Source organism: Oreochromis niloticus, linkage group LG17 (assembly GCF_001858045.2).
Source record: "Oreochromis niloticus isolate F11D_XX linkage group LG17, O_niloticus_UMD_NMBU, whole genome shotgun sequence".
Taxonomy (NCBI): Eukaryota; Metazoa; Chordata; class Actinopteri; order Cichliformes; family Cichlidae; genus Oreochromis; species Oreochromis niloticus.
Genome location: NC_031981.2, coordinates 38208950 through 38234770, shown reverse-complemented (window position 1 = coordinate 38234770; position 25821 = coordinate 38208950). Strand labels below are relative to the sequence as shown.

At 41.2% G+C, this 25821-nt stretch overlaps 1 protein-coding gene across 3 annotated transcripts in view; it reads left to right on the top strand.

Moving 5' to 3' along the window:
• The window catches only part of LOC102078807 (NXPE family member 3-like), a 56483-nt gene that overhangs the window by 2426 nt on the left and 28236 nt on the right, over positions 1-25821 (top strand). Inside the window, exons 4-6 of one of the 3 annotated variants that reach the window (XM_019347224.2) lie at positions 6888-7340; positions 23801-24093; positions 24226-24296. In XM_019347224.2, coding sequence (XP_019202769.1) covers positions 6888-7340; positions 23801-24093; positions 24226-24296 — 817 coding nt within the window. The remainder of the gene's footprint in view (positions 1-6887; positions 7341-23800; positions 24094-24225; positions 24297-25821) is intronic. The other 2 variants (XM_019347225.2, XM_019347226.2) reach the window with 2 other exon arrangements.

The following is a 25821-nucleotide window of genomic DNA, read 5'->3' as shown; positions in this document are numbered from 1 at the left end:
GAGAAACTCAGGAGAGTTTTCTCCAAGCACGACATCCCAGTGTACTTCAGACCCAGCAACACACTCAGACACAAACTGGTTCACCCGAAAGACAAAACTCCAAAACACAGACTGAACAACGTGGTGTATGCGGTACAGTGCAGCGAGGAATGCCCAGACCTCTACATTGGAGAGACCAAACAGCCACTTCACAAGCGCATGGCACAACATAGAAGAGCCACCTCCACAGGACAAGACTGAGCAGTCCATCTGCATCTAAAGGTCAAAGGTCACTCTTTCGAGGATGCCAATGTTCATATTCTGGACAGAGAAGACAGATGGTTTGAAAGAGGAGTGAAAGAGGCCATCTATGTCCACTGTGAGCGACCATCTTTGAACAGAGGTGGTGGTTTACGACACCAACTGTCTGCCATCTATAATCCAGTTTTGAGATCCCTCCCCAGACGCCTTAACGCCCACTCACATCCTGGGCCATCTGACCTCAGGAAATCACATGATAGGATGGGGCCAGGTTTCACAATGAGCTCACCCGAAACCCTGGCTGATTGTGACCCCCACCCGTTTTCACACCTTGGCTCATGTGATTAGGTAGAGCATCATCAGGGGGTCCTTTGTCCCTCTTTGGGGGGATACTCCCACAGAGTTTAAATCTGGGACTCTCCACCATTTGACTCTTAGAACTGAAGAAGCTTCTCGGATGAGAGGTGAAACGTCTTCAAGCAACCTAAAGAAGTCCAGACGCTTTTCTTTCCAAGCTCCTTAGACCCAGATAAATATGGAGGAGCGAGGTAATGAAGTGCTTTGAAAGTAAGAAGCAGGATGTTGAAATTGACACGGAGGTGAACTGGAAGCCAATGGAGCTGTTTAAGAACAGGTGTTATATGTTTAGTGGATCTAGTTCTGGAAATAATTCGAGCAGCTGTATTTTGAACTAACTGCAATTTATGGAGAGATTTATGAGGTAGACGATAGAGAAGAGAATTACAGTAATCTAAATGAGATGTGACAAGAGCATTGACAAGTATGGGGGTACTGTTTGGAGTGGGTGAAGGACGAAGGCGGTTAATGTTACAGAGATGAAAATAGGAACCGAGTGATATTATTTATATGTGCTGTGAAGGACAGAGTGCTGTCAACGATGACACCAAGACTCTTAACCTGAGAGGAGGGTGTGACAACAGAGTTATCAATGGATAATGAAAGACTTCTGGTTGTATGGAGTTATTTTTGTGCCACTATTCTGAGCGCATGTAAAAAAAATTTGCAGGTGCAAGTGTTGCATTTTGAGGATAAATTTATTTTGAGTAAAGAAAAGAGAAATTTGTGTGAACAAAATTCATTGCTGCGTGCAAAAATTGTATTTCAGTGTTTGCTATTATCCATATAACCTTTACTTCCAATGTGTTGCTCGCGCTCTCAACATTTCTGCCCGTGCACACTCAACTCTTTCTGTACACCGTTATATTTGTGCCACAAAACCAACCAATCACAGACTTGGATGCAAAAAATCCTGATTGGCTGTTTTGATCTCCAATCAGCTCGAAATGACAAAATGCAATATCCCAGAATGCATTTCGTCCAAAACTCAAAAGAGGCAGTCGCGGAGGAACGCAGAGTGACGGAGTTTGAAATATTACTCTTTCTGGATCACAAAATAAACTTTTCAGATATTTTCAGGCGAGAATGGTGCTGTGTAAACTTCATATATCTGCTCGATTTATCAAGACATCACATATTTGCAAAAGTGCTCTAACGTTTTCGGAGATGCCTGTTACCCACCAGCTGACCACACAGCTGGACTGGGCATTGGGCATACCGGGCATTTGCCCGGTGGGCGGATGGTGATTTTTTATTTTCATGTTTGTTTGTTTTTGTAACGGTATAAACAATGAAAGGTGGTGGATTAGCCAATTGGTCATGATCAACTCTGGGCTGAACCAATTACAATACATCCGTATTGAGGTGAAAAAGAACGCGATTTGTCCCGTACTTCAGCTAGAATGAAAAAAAAAGACACAAAGCTGGATTTATTCTGTCTTTACGCTGTCAGCTGCCGCTTCTTCTCTCATTCTCTCTCCCTCCCTCTCCTGTTGCTACTTCAATCATGAAACTGATCAATGATCAGCTGATCGGCTTTTCTGCCAGAGTCCCATCTCTCTTGTTTGTTTATCTCCCACTTTGCGCCAGAAAGAGGAAACCAGCGGATGTTGCGCTAAACAACAGCAGCACGTTTAAGCTTTATAAGCTATTGTTAGAATTTATTTAAAATTACCTTCTAGTGTCAGCTGATGTTTGCTGGAGCCACAGCCGTAAAAGCTGCTGTTCATGATTTCGGTTTGATTTTTTGGTGAGAGGGAAACATGAAGTTCATACACTGTATACAAATCATACATACACCCCGCGGTCTTTCGCTACTTATGTTAAACACGATATATAAGTCGCCTAGATCACTTCTAAATGGTAATGTTTGGTTTATTTCAGTGTTTGATTTGTTCCTGAGTAAATCGGTTTGGCTGAGATTAAACTTCAGCTTCATAACTGGACCGTTTTATTTAATACTGAAGTCTTACTTTGAGAGCTGTCAGTCTATTTTGAATTTCACCCGTCATGTTATGAAAAGGTTTCCTCCTGAATTTAAATATTATTTTATGTTAGATTTAGTTCAGAGTCAGCTTTTTAAATAAGAACAGAACATTTTACATCAGGGAATATGACGGCATACTTCGGGTGTCATTGTCCCCCATTGTCCATTATTACTCAATGTTGTTGGCACATTTAAGGAGGACACTTCTAATAAAGTTACACAATTACACAGTGAATTTGCATTGATTATTATATTTACAAAATACCACAGTTTTTGTTTTGGTCGTATCATTTTATTTTGTTGTATTTATCCGCGAAACGTTAAGGCCGGTCTGTGAAAATATTATCTGACATTAAACCGTTATGTGGAGCAAAAAAGGTTGGAGACCGCTGATCTAAGTGACTTATATATTACGTTTAACCTGAGTAGCGAAAGACCACTGGGGGTTTGAAAACGATGTGCCGGGAGCTGCGCCTTGACCACCCGGTCAGCTGGTGGGACATCTCCGAAAACGTTAGAGCACTTTTGCAAATATGTGATGTCTTGATAAATCGAGCAGATATTTGAAGTTTACACAGCACCATTCTCACCTGAAAATATCTGAAAAGTTTATTTTGTAATCCAGAAAGAGTGATATTTCAAACTCCGCAACTCTGCGTTCCTCCGCCACTGCCTCATTTGAGCTTTGGACGAAATGCATTCTGGGATATTGCATTTTGTGATTTCGAGCGGACTGGAGACCGAAACAGCCAATCAGAATTTTTTGAATCCAAGTTTGTGATTGGCTGGTTTTGTGGCACAAATATAACTGTGTACACAAAGGGTTGAACGCGCACAGGCAGAAATGTTGAGAGTGCAAGCAACACATTGCGAGCAAGTGCAAATGCAGAAACTGAGCGAGAGGGGCTGATATTGTGTGTGTGTGGATAATAGCAAACACTGAAATACAATTCTTGCACGTAGCAATGAATTTTGTTCACTCAAATTTAGCTTTTCTTTACTCAAAATAAATTTATCCTCAAAATGAAACAGTGGCACAAAAATAACGCCATATGGTTGGGACTTTATTTATTTAGATTTATTTACATTTTTAACTTATTAAAGACACATTTATATAATTATAGATCGTGGCTCAAGAGTTGGCAGCTTGTCTTGTAATTGGAAGGATGCCGGTTCGAGCCCTGGCTCGGACAGTTTCGGTCGTTGTGTCCTTGGGCAGGGCCCGGTGGCGCCAGTGTCCGGCAGCCTCGCCTCTGTCAGTGCGCCCCAGGGCAGCTGTGGCTACAATGTAGCTTGCCATCACCAGTGTGTGAATAGGTGCGTGACTGAATGTAGTGTAAAGCGCTTTGGGGTCCTTAGAGACTAAGTAAAGCGCTATACAAATACAGGCCATTTACCATCTTACCATATATTTAATCAACTCATTAATTACTTAGCATTTTAATGTTTTAATGGTACATTTAATATTAATGGTATTTTAATATTTATTTGATTATTTTTGTTTAATTAATAAATTCATGGTCCCTGTGCTGTATAGAGGGCCTGTGTCAAAAGAATTAAATAAATATGTCATTAAAAAAATTTATACAATTAAAAAAATTTCATAAAATTAGCAACTTATAATCAATCAACTATATAAATAATAAAATTAAAATTAAGGTATTTTTTTGATTTAAAACATTCAATAAAATATTTATTTTATGCCACTACATGCTAGAAAAAATGTTGAAAGTATATTTGGTGACACAGGAATGCAGTATGTCAAAAGTTTCCACAGCACCACATCAGTTCATTATTTGGAGTTGATCTGTTTTGACTTACAATGCAGGGTAACCCATTAAGATGCTAGTTTTTGATGAGCTGCGGTGTCAGATCAAATTTCACTGTTACACTGCAGCACAGGAACCATGAAACAATTAATTAAAATGAGAAATAATTAATTAAGTATTGACATAAAATTACGTCTTTAATTAATCAAAATAGGAAATACATAAATTAATATATGCATTAAATGAAATGAATTCAGATCGAAGTAATTATTCATATATTGAGTTATTATGTTGCATTTTAACTAATTTATGAATTTTTTTCATTCATTGCGTCACTTGTGGTCCTCCACAGAGTCATCTTAATGCAAAATAGAAATTAACCAAAAAATCAGTTACTGGAGCATATTGATATAAAATTTATTATTTTGATCCAAGTACCACCACTTCTCCAAGCTTCTCTTCATCTACTGTGCAAATGAATTAAACAGCATATAGTCTAAATCAAATTGTCAAAGTGTAGCTGTGTGGCAGGCAGGGTGAAGACCCAAATGCAGGACCTGTAATGCGACATGATGAATGAAAAGAAGCACCTTTATTGCTGTATACTAAGAAACCCAAACTAAATACAAAACTCAGAAATTAGAAGCTAAGAAAAAAAACAGGGAGTGACGAGGAAAACGAGAAGCACCAGTGATGCCCTGATTCAGACAGAAAGGAAATGCAGAAAACGGACACAGGAGAAAAACAAACATGAAGACAAGCGTGGCTACATGAAACGTGGAACGTAGGGAAGGCACAGTAACAGAGACCTAGGGACCTGAAACTATAAATAACTATACTTAGAATATTGCTTAAACCAGACTCAAACCTGTCCTAAATACATAAATGCCATGACACAAATGCATTAGTAGTGTCGTTTTTGCAATACTCCCAATCTTGTGTGCCCTTGACAAATACAAATTGTCTTAAAAGCAAAGTTTCTTTTAAAAACCAAGGAACTACTTGAAGTAGCTTCAAAACATTTTAAATGCCCCTTTCTTTACTGAAGTATGTATATGTTGTTCTCCCCAGCCTGTCTTGTCACTCTCTCCCTCCGTGTCTCACTCCCGCTCCCTCTGAGTCTCTTTTCCCTTAACTGTTTCTGTTTTCCCCCTATTTGAGTCTCCTCACATGGTCTCCCCAGTTGATCTAGTTCCCATGTGCGTTCCTTCCTCCTGGCTCCTGTGTCAAGCTGCATGAATTAGTCTGCGTCTTTGTGTTTCCTGTTTTACTTTGGCAGTGTCGCATCCTGTGTTCAGTGTGTTCAGTTTTGCTTCCTCCTGTCTCGTCTAACCCAATTCGTTCATGCTGTGTTCCCCATGTGTTTCCACTTCCCCCGTCACCCTGCTGTGTATTTATTGTGTGAGTTTCCCCTTGTTCATTGTCGGGTCATCAGTTTCTCATTCGTCATGCTCCATGCTCGTGAATTCCATGTTTAGGTTTTCCATGTCTATGTCCCCAGTGTTTAGTTTAGTTCAGTATTCCCAGTATAGTCTTAGTTAGTTTTGCTTTAGTTTTCTCCTGCCTTCCGTTTCTATTGCTCACCAATTTTTGAATAAATGGCTCACGTTTTGTTTCCATGTGTCTGCTTTTGGGTCCACAATCCAACCTCCATACAGTCTGCAAACACAGACTCTGACACAGGATTTGTGGTCCGGGACTCAAAAAAAATACTAGTAAACAAAATCAAAGCACAGCACCCACATTTTTCCACAGACCTACAGGCAAATAATGTGTTTATTATTAGCTTTAACCTTCTGCCCAAGGTTCAAATTCAAAGGGTGATTCAAGTTTCTGTAATAATGCATTGTAAGTAATGATGTACTGTATATGCAGCTATACTGTGATTCATATCAAATCAAGTCTCTGGGTAATATCCACTCATTCTACCACACTACAGTTTCTTAAAATGTTTATTTTGACACATGGCAGGTTGAAACACACCTGCTGATCACTTTTTGGAGTATATTTGTAGTGAGCAGCCACCTATAATTCTATATACTAAAACATTACCTTGTTTACTTTCAGCTGATACCTACTTTGTAAGTGCACAGCATATTTGCCTTACCGATAAACAATAACTGCTGAAAAAAGTTATTAATCAAATATATATATATAAAACTTAACACACTTTCAGTGTAACTCATTCTCTCTTCTGTAGCTCGGCATTAGCTGTGCTGTTGTTTGATTTTAGGCAGCTGGTCTAAGGGGAAAACTGAAAGTGATACACTGGGGCAGCAGTTTTTACTCTTTTTGAAATTGGATAATGGATCAAGCAAGGCTAAAAATGCACACAACACTATTATATGTCTTCATTCAATGATTATTCTACTGAAAAACAAGGTGGCAGACAAACTGCATGTATGTAAAACAATGAAAGTAGGGATACCAGCACAAAAATAATCTTTCATCATACTGTGTTAAAAACTAAAGATGAATTATAAATGAGTATATTTGCTATTTTTTGTGTTTGCCACACTTTATTAATTTTTCAGTTTTGGGATAAACTGGACATCACCATCATCATCCCAGGAGCTGCCACTGTCACCCAACCTGCTGACATGTATTATAACTTCTGCAAGTTAAAACCACTGTCCCCTGAGGAAGCTCTTGAAGAAAACCTTGTACTAGAGTCCATCGCTTGGCCTACAACTCCACCATTACCATCTCCTCTTTCTCTGAATAACACCAGTGATCCAGCCCATAGCACTTTTACCATTCTCCCAAGGAAGAGGGGAGAACAGTGGTACATAGGTGATAAACTGGAGGTTATGATAAAAATGTATGACTTCCAGGGCCGTCCAAAGAAGTCCGGCGGAGATGTCTTACTAGCCCGGCTGCACAACTTGACTCTTGGTGCAGGTGTGGCAGGGCATATAACAGATTATCTCAATGGCACCTACTCTGCTGTATTCTCTTTACTCTGGGAAGGAAGTGCACAGGTTCAGGTAATGCTAACACTCATTCTGAATGTGATTGTAGGGACCTCTTTCTTTCACTTTCTGTCCTTTTTTCAATCACTGGAAAATTTATCAAGGTTAAAGTCAACATCAAGTTTATTAAGTTTATTCAAGTTTATTTACAAAGTGCTTAACAATGTAAAATGCCACTAAAATAAATAAAATGCAAAACAATGCTGCAGTAAAATATTGAAAAATAAATAAATAAAATAAGTCAATAAAAACAACAAAAACAACAACTAAGGCTGTTAAAACCAAAATGTTTAGGTCAAAGTGTGTTAAAAGCCAGGTCTTTAGTCTTTAATAATGATTTGAAACATTCGAGTGTTCGAGCAGATCTTATATTAAGAGGAAGACTATTCCAGAGTCTGGGACCTGCCACAGAGAAGGCTCTGTCATCACGAGACTAGTCCGTGGAATAGTTAAGGTTAGTTTCAACCTGGACCTCACAGTTCTTTCTGGAGCATAAATAAAAAGGGGCTCAGACAGGTAAGAAGGGACTCGGCCGTTAAGTAATTTAAAAACAAAAGGTACAATTTTAAATTGATCCTGTAAGGAACCTAATAAAGAATCCCTAAGCAAAAATGGGTGGGTTTTTTTATTATATAGTTTTTTTAAATACCAATCAGTCAGCCAATTAATAAAAATACAAGGGTAATGGAACTCCTGGTCTCCATTACAAGTTGTCTTAAATGAAAAAAACTGGACTGGACTACTGCGCTCACCTGCCTACACAGTTTAAAGGAACCATCAAGGAACACACCGAGGTTTTTAACATTTGTCTTACAATAGAAAGATAAGGGGCCCAGAGCACTGCCAGTGTGTTTACTAAAAGAGTTGACAAAAATGACAACTTCTGTTTTGTTTTCATTAAATAAAAAAAAAATTGAAGACATCCACTGTTTAACGTCAAGGCAGCGTAATAATAGCTGAAGTGAGTCTGTCCCTGGTTTTAAAGGCAGATCTGCAATTCATTTGCAAAACTGAAATGAAAGGTTGTACTGTGAGAAAATAGACCCCAGTGTCAAAATATATAGTGCAAACAAGGCAGGACCTAAAATAGAGCCTTGAGGTACACCATAATTAAGAGGGGCTATTTTGGAGCTGTGAGAGTCCATGTTGGCAAAATAAGTCCTTCCACATAAATTGGACCGAAGCCACTGAAGAGCACACCCTTTTAGGCTAGCATATCATCCCAGCCGTTATAGCAGGATATCATGGTCGACTGTGTCGAAGACTGCTGTTAGGTCCAACAACAATAGGGCAGCAGGGCTGCCAGAGTCCAGAGTTAAAAGAATATCATTAAAAAGTGCCGTCTCAGTGCTGTGTAGTGATTTAAAACTGGATTGAAACTTTTCAGAGATCTCATTAAGATAAAGGTGGGCCTGCAACTGTGAATAGACCACTTTCTCTAGAACTTTTGAAAGAAAGGGAAACTTTGAAATTGGCCTGTAATTAGCCAGAACAGTTGGGTCCAGATTGTGTTTTTTAAGAAGAGGCTGAACTATAGATTGTTTAAAACATGATGGGACACAGCCTGTAGCAAGGGAAGTATTGATTAATCTCTGGATAAAAGGCCCAACAGTATTAGAGTATTTTTCAGCAGACTTGGGGAAAGACGATCTGATGGACAGTGTGATGACAGACTCAAACTGCTCTAAGACAGCTGAGCACATAGGAGGAACACTGGGGTCTGAGGCAGTGGGCAACGAGGCATAAGACCTAATAGCTGAAACTTTATCAGTAAATGCCAAAAAAAATCATCAGACATACTTAGTGAAGGTACAGCTCCAACAATGGAGCAATAGAGTCCACAATATCAGTGCAGGTTGAATGAAGGATGTCAGAAAGGTCCTCAATGCATTCACAGCTGGAGTTCATTATTCCAGCCCACGAAAACGATCAAAACCGCGCAAGATGGATATTTCTGTGATGCATACATCCAGCCCCTGGGATAGCACCAAGTCCAGTATGTGTCCTTTTTCATGAGTTACACAATGAGTCAGGTTAAAAGATACAATAACACTTAGAAAGTCCTTGACCAGAGGTTTAGACTCACAGCAGACATGAATATTAAAATCACCAAGGACTAAAAGACTGTCAAACTTAAGAACAATTCCGGCCATAAAATCTGAAAACTCTTGGATAAAGCCCTTATTAAATTTAGGAGGACGATATATGAGGACACACAGCAAAGGCACAGCACTGTTCAGGTGTAGCTCCAACAGCTAGAGTTCAAAACAAAGCATTGTTGTGGAAATGACACACTCTTGACTACTAGGGATGGTGCCACAGCTTTCTTCTTTATGGATGAGAGATGCGTGTTTTGAAATGACAGGGAGCAGGTGGACCTAGTACATGTAGGGCAAATGATGTACACGCAGAATGCAGCGGCCAGTGCAACACAAATTTTGGGCCATTCAGTGTCCTATGTGAAAGTTCCTTAACATTTTTTATGAATCTCCCTCCCCTGGGATTGGTTTATTCCAACACCCTTCTAATCATGAAGTGGACTTTGTTATTCTTTAAAATTACTACTTCATATGCATTATGAAGTTAACCGTTGTATGATATTCGGATCAAACTATCTCGTTTCAAATTTTTAAAAGAAAAAAATAATACAGTTCTACCTGAAACTCAACAGTTTTAGGTTGTTTTCAGTGATAAACATTTAAAAACAAAAGATAATAACTGGGCACACATGCTACTACACCAAAAACATTTACATCCTCCATATGGTCTTTGAGTCAGTTTGACCAGCATACACAGAGGTACACAGAAACATGTCCATATACACATTCACAAACAGAGAGATGCGCGTACACACACACACACACACACACACACACAAATTAGTTACACACAGAGAAGATTTTTATGGTAGATTCCAGCATGGAAGCTGTGGGTCTAGCCAGCTAGTGGAAAAACCAGTTGATGCCTGGATGTGCGCTGGAGCCACACACCACCACAGCACACACTGTGCTACCGAACACAGAGAGTTTCTGAAGGTCGGGCCTTGCTTGTGTGAAAGAGAATTGCAACAATACACCATGTTTCTCTGCTCCAAGACACCCGCAGTCCTTTCACATAGTAGGCATGTCTGTTATAGCCTGCACTTCATAAATGTCTGTCTATCAGTGCTGATTATTCAAACTGTGTATAAAACATCAAAGTTTATTTATCAAATCAAAGTTTATTTATATAGCACATTTCAAAGACTGAAGTACACCAAAGTGCTTTCCATAAGATCATAGTACAGATAAAATCGCGTATATGGAAAGGAAGTGTATTCCATAACCTAGGTGCTGCAACGGCGAAGGCACGATCACCTCTGGTTTTCAAGCGAGACCTGGGTTGCACTAAGAGCAGTTGGTCTGATGATCTTAGTGCTCTTATGGGGCTATACGGGCAGAGAAGATCAGCTAGGTAATCAGGTGCCATATTATTTAAAATTTTGTAAGTAAACAGTAAAACTTTAAAATCAATTCTAAATTTAATGGGAAGCCAGTGTAAGTTTGCCAAGACAGGGGTAATAGAGTCGTACTTTCTTGAGCCAGTCAAAAGGCGAGCTGCGGCATTTTGAACTAGCTGCAGTCGTTGAAGAAGGGAGAGTTGTAGGCCCATATACAAGGAGTTGCAGTAATCTAGCCTTGTAGTAATGAAGGCATGAATAAGTTTCTCCAAATCCTTGTAGGGAATATAAGATTTAGCCTTGGAAATTAGACGTAATTGATGAAAGCTGGATTTAACCACACTAGATACCTGTTTATCTAGTTTAAATGAGCTATCCATAATGACTCCAAGGTTCCTAACGGCATCAGTAAGATGGCTAGCAGCAGGACCAAATATGTCATTCAACCGTCCTGAAGAAGTATCTCTGTCAAAGACGATAATTTCTGTCTTCTTCTCATTTAATGTAAGAAAATTTTGTGATACCCATTCCTTAACATCCCTTAAACAATCAAGCAGAAGATGTAATGGGGAGGACGCAACTCCTGTCAGATGAAGATAAATTTGAATGTCGTCCGCATAACAATGAAAAGAGACATTATGTTTAGCAAATATTGAACTCAATGGCAACAAATACAAGGAAAACAACACAGGGCCCAACACCGAGCCCTGGGGGACACCACAACGAAGGAGAGCAGGTGTGGAAAAATATTTACCTATCGTGACTGAGAATGACCTATTAAAGAAATAGGATTTAAACCATGTAAGGACAGTTCCTTTTAGGCCAACTACTTGTTCAAGCCTTGTCAAAAGAATATCATGGTCAGCAGCATCAAATGCTGACGTCAGATCCAGTAAGACTAAGATTGCGGGACACCCTGTGTCAGTAATTAGGAGCAGGTCATTAAAAACCCTTAATAATGCAGTTTCAGTACTATGACGCTGTCTAAATCCAGACTGAAATTTTTCATATAGACCATTTCTCTCTAAATAAGTCTGAAGTTGTTGAAGCACTATTTTCTCTAGGATTTTTGACAAAAAAGGAAGTTTAGAAATCGGTCTGTAATTCGCTAGCGTATTATGATCAAGGCTAGCTTTCTTTATAACTGGTTGCACGACTGCGTTTTTAAAGGCAGTCGGAACACAGCCAGATGACAATGATAAGTTCATTAAAAGTAGGATACAGGGCCCGATAGTATCGAACGCCTCCTTAATTATGCGCGAAGGGATGGTGTCAAGCAAAGAGTTAGAATTTTTCTGGGTATTAATTAATTCTTTTAACGTCGTGAGTGATACCAGTTCAAACTGATGGAAGGCAGCTGAACATACTGAGATTGGGGCATGATTTACAATCAGGGGGTGTGAAGCCCTTAGCAGTGAAATTTTATCTACAAAATAGTTCAAGAATTTCTCACAAAGGGCCGGGGAGGCATCCATCAAGACGTCAGGGCAGGGATTAACCACTGAGTTGAAGATTTTAAATAGAACTCGAGGGTTATGACTGTTAGTTGCAATAATGTTTGACAAGAAAGACGTTTTAGCTATTTTAGCGGCCTTCTGATATTTGGACCGGCTCATGTACAGGATGTCTAAAGACACCTGGAGTTGATCTTTCTTCCATTTCCTCTCGGCTCGGCGACAATCACTTTACCAAACATGACCCATTTGGTAAAGTGGAGACAAACAGAAATGAACACTGTAAACACAGTCACACTCCCTGAACATACACTATACCCCCAGACCCAGGAGATGTTTCACTTTGCTCTGAGGTGGAGACAAGCAGACCGCCCCTGGCCTAACTCCTCCTCCCTGCCCCCCACCCTAGATGGCGAATAGAGAAAGGAGGTGTGAAGACCCCATGGGGCCCGGACTTGGCCCATATGCATGCACCCACTCACCAACCAGGACCCAAGGCCCAGCCAGAGCCCCATCCTGGAGGCGGAGCAGCACCAGAACCCCAAGCTTCCATGCCCGCCCTGGACCCACCCAGAGGCAGCTAGGCTACCAGGCTGGTAACCTACGTCTGCCAGCACAGACCCTCCCCCAGCCCTGCTGCACGCAGCCACCAGGAAAACAGCATCCAAAAGCCACCAGAGCCCCATCGAGGTCATGACCACAGCCCCCTGGTTGAGAAACCTGTCCCTAGGCAATCCCCAGACATCCAAGCACATACACCCACATCAACCACAATGTGGTGGTAGAGGCTGTATGAAGATTAATATGATCTATCAGTCGGTCTCTGTATTGGTTAGAATTAAGATTTTTTTTCTTTTTCCAGTTCATGAGGACATTTTTTGTGGCAATGCATAGGTCGGTGAGAACCATGTGGGCTGTATTGATCTCTGTGGTGACATCATTCAAGCTGCCCAACAAGCACACTAGAGGGGAGGCTGGAATGTTACATTTCAGACACTTTGATAAGTCTTCACATATCCAGTGCCAAAACCTCTGAACTGGTGGACAGAACCAAACAGCATGGATGTAATTGTCCGGTGTATTGCCATGACAGTGTCAGCAGTTGTTCGAAGACGTAAAGCCCATCTTGAACATCTGTTTACCTTTATAGTGCACTTTATGTAGTATTTTGAATTCAATTCAATTTCAGTTCAATTCAATTTTATTTATATAGCGCCAAATCACAACAGCAGTCGCCTCAAGGCGCTTTATATTGTACAGTAGATCATACAATAATATTGTATTGTATTATTGTATTGTAATATAATTTTGTATTGTATTAATTGCAGACTGAAATTTCTAATCAATTGAAAGGTTTTTAAGCATACGAGAGACCAGAAGTTTGGGTATAAGCTGACTGATAAATCTGTTTCCCATTGCAATAGGAAGTGATATTGATTAATTTTTTTGGAGAGTGTCCTGTATATTTTAGAGAGTAATTAAGAGTAAAGAATTGTACCACACTGGATGGTGTTTGTAATTGAACTCGATTACATTTAAATTTCTTCTTTGATTTCTTTGGATTACTTAATATATTATCAAGCTTTTTACAACTACATGAATGTACTATTGCTGTGTGATTTATTACTATTACTGAAGGCTACTCGCCATACCAATACCAACTAGATGTTTAAATCTTAATATAAATGAGTAACAGTAGGGTGGACATTAGGTAAGGCTGCACTTGTTGCAGCAATCTCATATAGAAAGCTATTTTCCGCTACAGGTCCGCGGCTCCGAACTGTAGTAAAGGGACCTCTGGCTAATACGTCGGGTTCCGTGTCGGGCCGAAAACTAGCTTTACTTTGTTGTCTGGGTCAACTTTGCTAGAGAGAGACAGAGAGAGGCAGGGATTGGACCCAAACGCAAACTCACTGAGACATGAGGAATAAACTCAAAAGCACTGCTTTATTGCAGGAATATAGGGAAAACAGAGAACTAAACTAAACTGGGAAATGATTAACTGAAACGAGGAAACACAGGGAAACACAGCCATGAGGGATGACGTGACACGGAACAAAGGGAGACATTGACATAAATATACAGAAGGTAATGAGGGAAGTGGAAGCCCACGGGGAACACGGACAATTATACATTGTTAGACAGTGCGGCGAAGACACGAAACTGAAAATGCTGACACCAAGACGCGGACCTTAAACATAACACAGAGAGTACACACAGAGAGGCAGAGAGAACACGATGGAAAGAGGAAAACACAGAACACAAGGAGTATGAGCAAAGCACAATAACTCACATCACTATAAACACGGTCACACAGAGGGAGACAAGGGGGATAAAGACATGAGGGGAAGTCTAGTAAATTACCTGAACAACTTAGGATCCATAGAATAACAAATGAACTTAGCATGACACATGAACACAGGAAAACTAAGAACACTGGGTCAAATGACCCAGGATCCTGACATATATAGTGACGAGCGGGGAGAGAGAGAACTGGACTGGAACGGACTCTTTCCCTTCAGCACAGAGCTGTCAATAAAATACAAATACTCGTGAGCACAATCACCGTGTGTGTCGCATACTTTACATATGCTTCCATCTCCCGTTTTTGGTCAGTGACGACTTGTACTTTTCGACTCTCCCCCATTTTTAAAGGTGGTATTCAGGTCCATGGGTCAAAGCAGACTCCAGCACCTGGCTGTGATGTCAGTTGAGAAAGAGATGCTTGAGGGAGTTGACCACCAAAAAGTGATAGACAGATTTGCCAACCTCAAGGTGAGGCGACATAGGTTAAAATGAAATAAAAAATCTGCAGAGCCATAGTAGTATCTGCAGTAAAGATCTTATCATACATAATATACATTGTACCATAGGCAAAGTTGCCTCCATTTATAATTTTTTTATTAATATTTTGTACATTTTTACATTTCAAAGACTCTTCTATTTTTTGGAGTGTATTTTTTTATGTATCTGTATTATATTATACATACACATTAAAAGTGAATCTCTGTCCAAAAGATGCACTCCGTTTACTTTTTACTCACTATGAGCATCATTCATTATTCTCCCCCAGTAATTAAGGTTAGGATATGTATTTTTTTTTATTCCAATCCATTCTTCTTTTGCAGTAGTAGTCTTTTGCAGCATTTAAATAACCTTTATCAGATTTGATGGTTTTCTCACAGACTTTTCAAAAAAGTGTTTTGCTTTTCTTTCACAAATGTGGGGATTAAATTGTGTTAAAATGTGTGATGTCAAACAGTGATGCCATGTTTTGTTAGGAGGACCCAGGCACAGAGAGACTTGATGAATTTAAGAATCTTATGATTTAATAAAGAAATGTGCAGACTTGCACAGAGATGGTAAAATTATGATGACTGATAAAGGAGACAAAGACAACACACGACAAGGACTGGGAGGAACAAGGGTTTAAATGCACCAAGGAGACAGTCATTTGTATAGCGCTCTACTTAGTCCCTAAGGACCCCAATGCGCTTTACACTACATTCAGTCATTCACCCATTCACACACTGGTGATGGCAAGCTACATTGTAGCCACAGCTGCCCTGGGGTGCGCTGACAGAGGCGAGGCTGCCGGACACTGGCGCCACCGGGCCCTCTGACCACCACCAGTAGGCAACGGGTGAAGTGTCTTGCCTAAGGACACAACGACCGAGACTGTCCGAGCCGGGGCTCAAACTGGCAACCTTCCGATTACAAGACGAACTGCCAACTCTTGAGCCACAATCACTCCAGTAGTTTATCTTGCCTGGCTGGGCAGCTCTCTGGGTGCTCAGCACCCCCCAAAGCTCTGACCCCAGAATCGCCCCTGTTGTGTGAATACCCAATCAGCCATTCTTACCATGGGACCCAAATCCTTAGCTTAGTGTCCTACATGTAAGGCCAATGACACATGGGAGACAGGTTCATCTTGCATCTTATGCCACACCATCTGCTCTGGCGTTAGTTCAACTAACGCGGCCAACCCCTGTGGACCAACATAAATCCTCTTCGGATGTACCTCCCACAATTTGTCTTGCAAATGGTCATCAAATAGATCCTCATGCCACTCGGTATGTTCAGTGTCATAAAACAGAGTGACGTGATAGGGGTCCACAAGAGGAGAGTACACGTCCAGGGACAGAATCCAGGGCTTCCACTTCAGGTACTCTGCCAGAATGCCTGTATCAGTAGTTAGGTGCCCCCAGAAGATCTCCGCCATCTGCATGTCAGTCTCAGTTAGCAAAAGCTGAGTGTGACCGGAATATGCTGTACCACAGTTGACAGTAGTGGCACCTGGCAGAGTAACCACTAGTCCATCAGGGCCACATAGGATCGTTGCTCCCAGTTCCATTAAGAGGTCTCGTCCTACAAGTTTCACTGGGACAGAGTGAGAGATAGCAAAAGGATGCATGACCCACTTGAGTTTTCAGTGGTTCAGTCAACGGCAGAGTTTGAGGTACCCCAGAGAAACCCACTACTTCAACAGTGTTCTCAGATAAATGTGAACACTCAGGCAGCTTCTTCATAGTGGAAAAAGTCACTCCAGTGTCCACTAGAAATGGCAGTTCAGTGCTTGCCACCCTTAGAGACAACATAGGGTCTGCCTTTCCCTTGTTGTCTGGGTCTCCATGTGGGGCATGTTATTGCTAGTTGTTGTGGCTCTCCCAACCTTGGTTGTCCTCTTACATCAGGAATTGGTGACCTGCGGTTGGGGCCACATGCAGGTTTGGTGCCATGGACCGTTCTCGGGGTCCTCCTTGTCCTCTCATCACCAATGATCCATAGGGTTGTTGTGTGGGGCAATCTCTAGCCCAGTGCCCAGGTGCATGGCATATCCAGCAGGCACCTGGCAGGTTTCCCCGTTGTGTCATTTCCCTTCCTCTTGGCCCCAGCATTCCCTTGCCACCACGTAGACCCCCATGAGCCACTCCTCTTGGTCTATTTCCCCATCCTACTGGCCCAGGCGCCACTGCTAGCATACCTTCATCATAATACTGGTGTGGTTTCTTGCTGGTTTCTTGCTGATTGGAGCTGGCTTGGCCCTGGCTTATCGAAGAATTAAGAAAGCGGAATCGGCTGTTCAAACCCCCCAAAGAATGCCCGCTGGGATTGAAACGATGGGACGAGGCGCGACTTCTCAAAATGGGCCCACTGAGTACAGCATGGATAAGATCTTGGAGAAGCTTACGGCTGCCGTGAATACTCAGAATAAGACCTCTTAGTGTAAATTGGATTACATCATGGAGAAGTTCACTCAGAATAACACCTCTGAGCGAAAGTTGGATCACATCTTGGAGCAGCTCACTGCAGTCGTGAGGTCTCAGAATCTGCTCTTTGAGCGCAAGAATGACAAGACCACGGAGCGTAAGTTTGATAACATCATGGAGAAGCTCGCGGCTCTCCAACGGGAGATTGAGAGACCAGTGTCGGAGTGTTAAGAACAGCTTTGAAATTCTCATGAGTTGTTTGCAGAAAAGAAAACCACCATCATAATGGACTGGACTGGTTCTTATATAACGCTTTTCTACTCTGTCCGAGCACTCAAAGCGCTTTACACAACTAATTCATTCACCCAATCACACCCATTCACACAAGCACTTCTAAGGTTAAGTGCTAAGTAACTATCTAACATTCATACACATTCACACTCCGATGGACGCATCGGAGAGCAATGTGGGGTTAGTATCTTGCCCAAGGATATTTGGCATGCAGACTGGAGCAGCCTGGGATCGAACCACCGACCTTCTGGTTAGTGGCTGACCTGCTCTGCCACCTGAGCTACAGCCACCCCACAACAATGCGTCTATCCCTTCGGCGCCAGCTGTGGGCTCAAGGCTGGAGCCGAACAAAAACTCCCTGATAACGACTGTGTTTAGACTGTTCTTCCCATTCCATGCAAGGCCACCTGGGTTGGCTGGCAGACTTAACTTAGCCTGGCAGGGTGAAGGACACTGTCTCAGCTGAACTCTGGACATGCACACACATACACTTACACTGATACTTACTCACTCATCCCCCCCTCCCTTTCCAAACGCCTTCGATGCTTGTTCCCTCCTGGAGAACATGGCGGATCTGGGCCCGCGCTGGAGAGACGGCGCAGTGGCAGGATGGCTGCTGTGTTTGCCTAGGATTACTCCTCACCCCCTACCCAACCCTGTTGCTATCCCCATGTAATGTCTGTGTTGTGTGTGTAAGGTCGGGGGGCGGGTCCATTCCACTGCAGGGCAACCTGCATGTGGCGAATAAAATTTGAACTTGAACTTGGATTTGCAGGTTTATCCCTTCCCCATGGGTCATCAGGGTAGATATTGGGATTTAAGTCTGGCCACCTATCATCCGGTGAACCACCCTGTACAATCATAACCTACGGTTGCGTTTTGTCTGTCTTTTTTCGTAATGTCATTCGCCTTTCGTCTCGCTTCTCAGAGCTGTAACTTCAAAAGTTGTTTCTCCAGGTCTTTGAGTTCATCTTTCTCCTTTCCACCTTTGTCTTTTGCATTCTGTAAGTGATGTACCAGATGGCGCTGTTACGGTCGCTGACCTCTGGTGGCTCTCCCTCGGGGAGAGAGTTTTTTCTCCTTTTCTTGTGCTGCAGGTCTGCCTCATGAGGCATGAGGGTGCGTAACAGGCGCTCCCACTTATGAACCTCAGCACCCGGCTGGATTACTGGCCATAGCTAACCTTACCTTACCTTCTCTGGAACTCCTTCCAATAATGCTTTCCTAAACCACTCCTGCTGAGTGCCGCTTTCACCAGGAAAGCACCCAGTCTGTCTGACCCACAGGTCCTTGCAATGCTCTACATACTCTTGAGGGGCTTGTTTGGGTTTCCACTGCAATTTTGGCACTACAGCTGAGTTCGGAGTGGAGTATTTTTCTCTAAGAGCCTCACTCAGAAGCCTTATTATGGTGGTTAGAGGCACTTCACCTGGATCACCATCAGTGCCAGCATTCTGCTCTATTTATCTTAGTCCTGATGCTGTCAGACACCTAGCGGCCACCGCTCTAAAATCCCCCAGGGCCAGCTGATTTGCTGCTGTCAACTTATCTAACTGCATGAGCCATAAGGCTCCCCCTTCTGAGACAGAAGGCATTTGCTCTACCAAAGATTGGAGATCCCCCAGATTGAAGGAGTTATATTTAGCTCCACCTCCCGCTACAGGGAAACACCCCACCTGTGGCTCCTCAAGTCTGGTATCTCATCATCATGTGATGCAGACGTTCCTGCTTTCTGTTTGCCATTTCCTGCATGGCCCGCTCTGAGGTGACCAAACAGTCTTTCGATTGGTTCATCAAGTCCACCATGTCAACCTGTGACAAAACCACAGATCTGGTGCCTGGATCATGGCACGTTGTTGTCAGTCAAGACTTGGAATTTGAAAATGGTCCTCCTGATTCTAGTGTCCCTTGCAGGACACTAGAACCAGCCTCACTTCTGTCAGTCTGCAGGGCAGACTGACAGAAGTGAGGCTGCCATATTGCACCATCGGCCCCTCTGGCCGTCACCAGTAGGTGGTAGGTGAAGTATCTTCCCCAAGGACACAACGATCGAGATTGTCAGAGCCGGGGCTCGAACCAGCAACCTTCTGATTACAAGACGAACTGCCAATTCTTGAGCCACGATCGCCCGATGTTGATGGCCTTCCTTCCTGAGATGATGGCGTGGGACCCCGCCCAAGAGAGGAACCTTGTTCTCGTTTTGCTCGAGCCTCAAACGGTTCTTCTGCCTGCTGATTCTGGATCTCATAAGTACTGGTGGAGAGCTTATGGTCATAAAAGGGATTACTTACACGGGGGAGGGGTGGGTAGAGGGGGCGTGCAGCGCAGGGCTCCATGGTTCTCTGTCCGGTCCATCTTGGACCCCTAGGGAACCCCCTACTGTTTCCACTGTCAGGGTTCCTTCTGTCACCGTGATTTCTGGGAACACACCTCCTACCTCGGAGTCCCTCTCCTTCCCACTGTCATAAGCGATGACAGTGGGAAGGGGTTTTATTTATATAGTGGCAGTTTTATTTATATAGTGGCAAATCACAACAATAGTCACCTCAAGGCACTTTATATTGTACAGTGGATTGTACAATAATAGATACAGAGAAAATACCAACAATCAGATTACCCCCTATGAGCAAGCACTTTGGCGACAGTGGGAAGGAAAAACTCCCTTTTAACAGGAAGAAACCTCCAGCAGAACCAGGCTCAGGGAGGGGCGGGGCCATCTGCTGCGACCGGTTGGGGTGAAAGAAGGAAAACAGGATAAAGACATGCTGTGGAAGAGAGACAGAGATTAATAACAGATATGATTCGATGCAGAGAGGTCTATTAACACATAGTGAGTGAGAAAGGTGACTGGAAAGGAAAAACTCAATGCATCATGGGAATCCCCCAGCAGCCTACGTCTATTGCAGCATAACTAAGGGAGGATTCAGGGTCACCTGGTCCAGCCCTAACTATATGCTTTACCAAAAAGGAAAGTTTTAAACCTAATCTTAAAAGTAGAGATAGTGTCTGTCTCCCGAATCCAAACTGGAAGCTGGTTCCACAGAAGAGGGGCCTGAAAACTGAAGGCTCTGCCTCCCATTCTACTTTTAAATACTCTAGGAACAACAAGTAAGCCTGTAGTGTGAGAGCGAAGTGCTCTAATAGGGTGATATGGTACTACAAGGTCATTAAGATATGATGGGGCCTGATTATTTAAGACCTTGTATGTGAGGAGCAGGATTTTGAATTCAATTCTGGATTTAACAGGAAGCCAATGAAGGGAAGCCAATACAGGACTCTTGCTGCAGCATTTTGGATTAACTGAAGGCTTTTCAGGGAGTTTTTAGGACATCCTGATAATAATGAATTACAGTAGTCCAGCCTGGAAGTAATAAGTGCATGAACTAGTTTTTCCAGCATCACTCTGAGACAGGTTATTTCTAATTTTAGAGATGTTGCGCAAATGGAAGAAAGAAGTCTTTTTTTACACACACTCCCTTCTTTCCACATTTTATGGCTTCCCCCACACTGTCCCTTCACTTCTTGTTTTATGGCTTTCCACACACACACTCTCGCTTCCTGTTACACACACACACACACACACACACAGCACCTTGCTGGAATCCTCTGCTTCTCTCAGGGTGCACACTAATCAAATAAAAAAAAGCAAAACAAACAAAACAAACAAACAAACAAAAAACACCTTTTATTCAAACAACAACTTCACACAGTGCACTGGCAAGCGCTCTCGATTTTAGAGAGGGTTCTAACTAATGCCAGTTTCCTCTCTGGGCCTCCAAACCCTTTACACAATTTCTGTGGGTACTTTGGAAAGCTCACCGAACCATATTTTTCCTTTCCTTTCTCGTGCTTGCTTTAAATAAAAGTTTCCAGCGGGAGAGCAGGATTTATTCAAAACTGACGCCAACGTCGTCGCTTTTGAATAAATTTAATTGTTTTTGAAATTAAAATTAAAATTTATGCATGTTGTATGCATTTTGTTCATTCCTATGTTCTGAGTATGCATCAGCCAAAATACTGTTTTTGGTTATTAACGTTTGAAATGATGGAGGCACTTGAAAAGTAACACAAAATTGCCCTTCCAGAAAAACACAAAAACTTTTCTGAAGTACTTAAGGTTTGCATAAAACCCTGTTTACCTCTTTCCTCCCAGGCTTCTAGACTTCTTATTGGCCAACATTTCTACACGGCTAGCATTTGGCATGTTCTTGACAACGTTTGACTGCGTTTTTGGCGTTTACATGTGGGCGGAGATAAACTGCACGTGTGGACGGGATTTTTTTTTTAAAACGAAAACGGAAAATCTCTGTTTTCAAAAATACCTGTGTATGTGTGGACGTAGCCTAAAATAACCTAAATAACATACACACAAAGAATACAACATTCCTACAGACATATTAATTCACCTTCCTTTAGACAAATCAAATCCTTCACTACACAGTCTCATAGTAATAAAAGTAATACTTCCATAACACTTTATTCTCCGGTGTTAAAGCAACATTAAATAATGATTCCCCCATCAATAAAAATAGCTCGGGGTTGTATAAATTCACACTGAAGACCAAAATACTTGTCACACATGATAAAACAGAATTAAGTAATACATTCTAAGGTGAATCTGAAGTGGGCCCTTACACTAGCTGAGATTCAAGATTCAAGAAGTTTATTGTCATGTACACTGCAAAAAACAAGGCAATGAAATTCTTACTAATTCTTTACTTTGGTTCCCTTCACACAACTAGAAAAAAGTAATAATAAGTTAAACAGTAAAACAGTACTTTGTAGCTTATGTGTGGGTGCAAAAAATTTAAAGTGCAAGTAGCTGCAACACTGTCACAGTGATAATATATACAGAGTGTGCAATTTACAGGTTAAGGGTAATTACGGTTGTATTATGTCGTGTATACGTGTACAAAATTGCAAAGTTACAGTTACAGAGAGAGTTCCCCTGCACAGCTACTCACATAATTCAAATGGTACCAGGGCCAACAAGATATGCAGTGAGTCATGTTGAGATATTAAGTCATCCTTGAAAATGACATGCCCAAAATAAGTATTTCTGAGTATTTCTACAGGTGTCAAAATAAACTCTTGTGAGATTTCATCAGAGATGCAAATATTACAGCAGATGTTACTGTATCAAAGTTACTGAGGATAGAACATAGAAAAAGTAAGTGGATAAATTCTTCATCTAATTTGTTTTTGGATTTGATTACATTACATTTTCACAGTATGTTTTAGAAGACATTTAGTTTCAGAAAACCAGTATTCAACATATGAAGATTTTCTGTGCAAAGATTGATGCTGCTGAAATGAAACAGTGAAAAATTACGGAGCTTTAATTAAAAAATGGCCAGGCATTTTGCTATTTGGAACATTTTGGCACCATTTGTGAGTTCAATTTTGAATGTAATGAACAACAAAAATTATATAACTTTATTTACATGCCTAAAAATGCATGTTTTTTTAATATTCTTCAAAAAATTATTCTCACGCTCACATACATTGTGCATGATTGACCCTCTTTTTAAGCGTTTGCGCAGATGGAATCACAGAAACATCGCTGAGTTTACGTCAGTTCCACCAATCAGAAGTTGCAAGGCAAGAACTACACGTGACGCTGAATACTTATTTTGCTTTATTTCCTTCACGAAAATGCATATTAACTTTTTAAAAATGCATTTTTCTGCGATTTTTTGTTATTGTTCTGTCTCCAACTGTTCAAATAAACCTACCATTGAAATTATAGACTGGTCATTTCTTTGTTAGTGGGCAAACTTACAAAATCAGCAGGGGTTCAAATCATTTTTTTTTTCCTGACAGTTTGTCCAGGGTGAAATTGACCCAAAGAACACCAGGGGGTGCAAAAAGTGAAAAAAAAACAAACAAACAATAGAAGGGTTAAGTGATGATCCAAACAAAGTTTTAGTGTTTCTTGTCATTGTCATTGTCTTCGTGCTTGCACGCATGTAATCTGAATGAATTACTTACCATCAAAAAGAAAGTCTATTCTAAAAGGTTGTCGTCATTATACATATTCATGTGATAGTGTTTCAACACTCTGATTCTTTGTCCCACCAGGTGATACTAGTTCATCCCAGTGAGGCAGTCACAGAGCTGCGCAGGATGAACATAGAGGAACCAGACAGGATCTTCTTCAAGAGCCAGTTCCGCTCAAGCTTGTTCACTAGGACAACCACATGTAATGTATGTTTACGTCCAACTGAGCAGCCTGTGTGTAACTACACTGACCTCCGTACAGGTGAGCCATGGTTCTGCTACAAGCCAACAAATCTGAGTTGTAATGCCAGGATCAGTAACTACAATGGAGGATATAAAAAAAACCTGACAACCATGGAGAAGCTTTTTCAGAGGTGAGCATTATCTGTGAATTTCTGGAGTTACAAAAAATTTATGTACTGTGTATAATACATTTATTTTTCTAGTTTAAAAAGACTTTCATTCCCAGTTTTGTGAAGATGTTATATTGTTTATGCTTCCTTCAGAGGTATAAATATGAAAGTCTCCATTCCAGCTTCAGGACCAGCCAGTGTCACCATTTTGCCAAAACAGAAAGGTACACTAACATCTATTTCTTCATAATGAAATATCTAAAGAGGTTGTGATATATATTATAAGCAGTTGGCAGGTCAAACATAAACAAATTAATTAATTAAAACTTCCACAACATTTACTAGCATGTTCTGGATATTGGATACCTATAGAATGTGTCAAGGTTATTTTAAGAGTAAGTGATCAGGAGATCTGGAGAACTTTATTGATACGTTATTGATAACACTAACAACTAGGATAAATTAACTTACTGTAGGGGTCTGTTATAAAATTACAAAGAAACTTCTGGGAATTGGGCAGTACAATGAGGCTTACCTCATTAAAATTAGACTGATCTCTCATCTCATTTGAAAGCCATTGTTGAACACTGGCTGTCTTTTGTTTCTCTGTCATTCTGTCAGTGAGATCCCCTTTGCTTCAATGATTTTAAGATCCAGGATCTTTGGAAGCCAATCAACGACTAGAAATGGGAATTGAAAATAGCACAGTGATTCTGCTATAGAAACATGGACAGGTTATTACAGCCTTGAATAGGTCAATAATTGATAACAACATTGATTTGAATGCATTATTATTTTTGGAACGATGAAAATTTGTTGAAAAAACAAACTGAACTGAGCTGAACAAACTCAACAACAAACTGAACAAAGATGTAATTTACATTTTATAACATGAACCATGAAGCATTTTCAGATGGATTTTGCTTGGGCTTGTAAGACCATGCTGGCTGCAAACGGTGTTCTAGGCAGGTGGCTTCTCTTCACCATGATTGGGGTGATGAGGGCTCTGCTAACCTGCTCTATGAACAGACGCCGCCTGTAGTGCTTTACTCTGTTCCAGTCTGGGTCCACAGCAGTGAAGAGGAGAAAAGCGTTGTAGCAGCTTATCAATCATGCCAATTATGTGATACGTTTGTTGACGGCAGAAGTGGGTGCCACAAACCTGCAAAAGAAAAAGAAATGATCAAATGACATGAATAGATTTATACAGCCATAGACAGGGGTGCACATAATATTTTTTGCCTGGTTCTCAGGGGAGAACCTAGGGTTCTTCCTTGGTCCTCATATTTTTAAATGCGCTTTTTTATCTTAACCCACCTCACAATTGGAGCAAAATAGAATAATGCGTTGATAGATGCAACATGTACTTTAATTTTGACTGAAAAAGAGAAGCACAACAAAATGTATTATCTTAAAAACCCTCTAATTTTCTAATAACATAATAAAATTAAATGTGCAAAACAAATGTTCTTCTGTGATAACATAAAAATAACAGCTTTTTAAGCACTTTACAGAATTACTATTTCAAAGCACAGAAGTTTCTATTTCTACAAAATGTCATGATTGTCATCATCATCATCATAATCATCATCATCATCCTCACAATCTTGATTGGCCTCCTCTATTTCACAAACAGCAGAGGATGTAGTTGGATCAGGGCTACTTCTTTTTTTCTGGTTTAGCCTGCGATTAACTGTTTTCATCCACAAGTCATCAGCTGGATTTGGGTCAAATGTCTCCGTGGTAAAC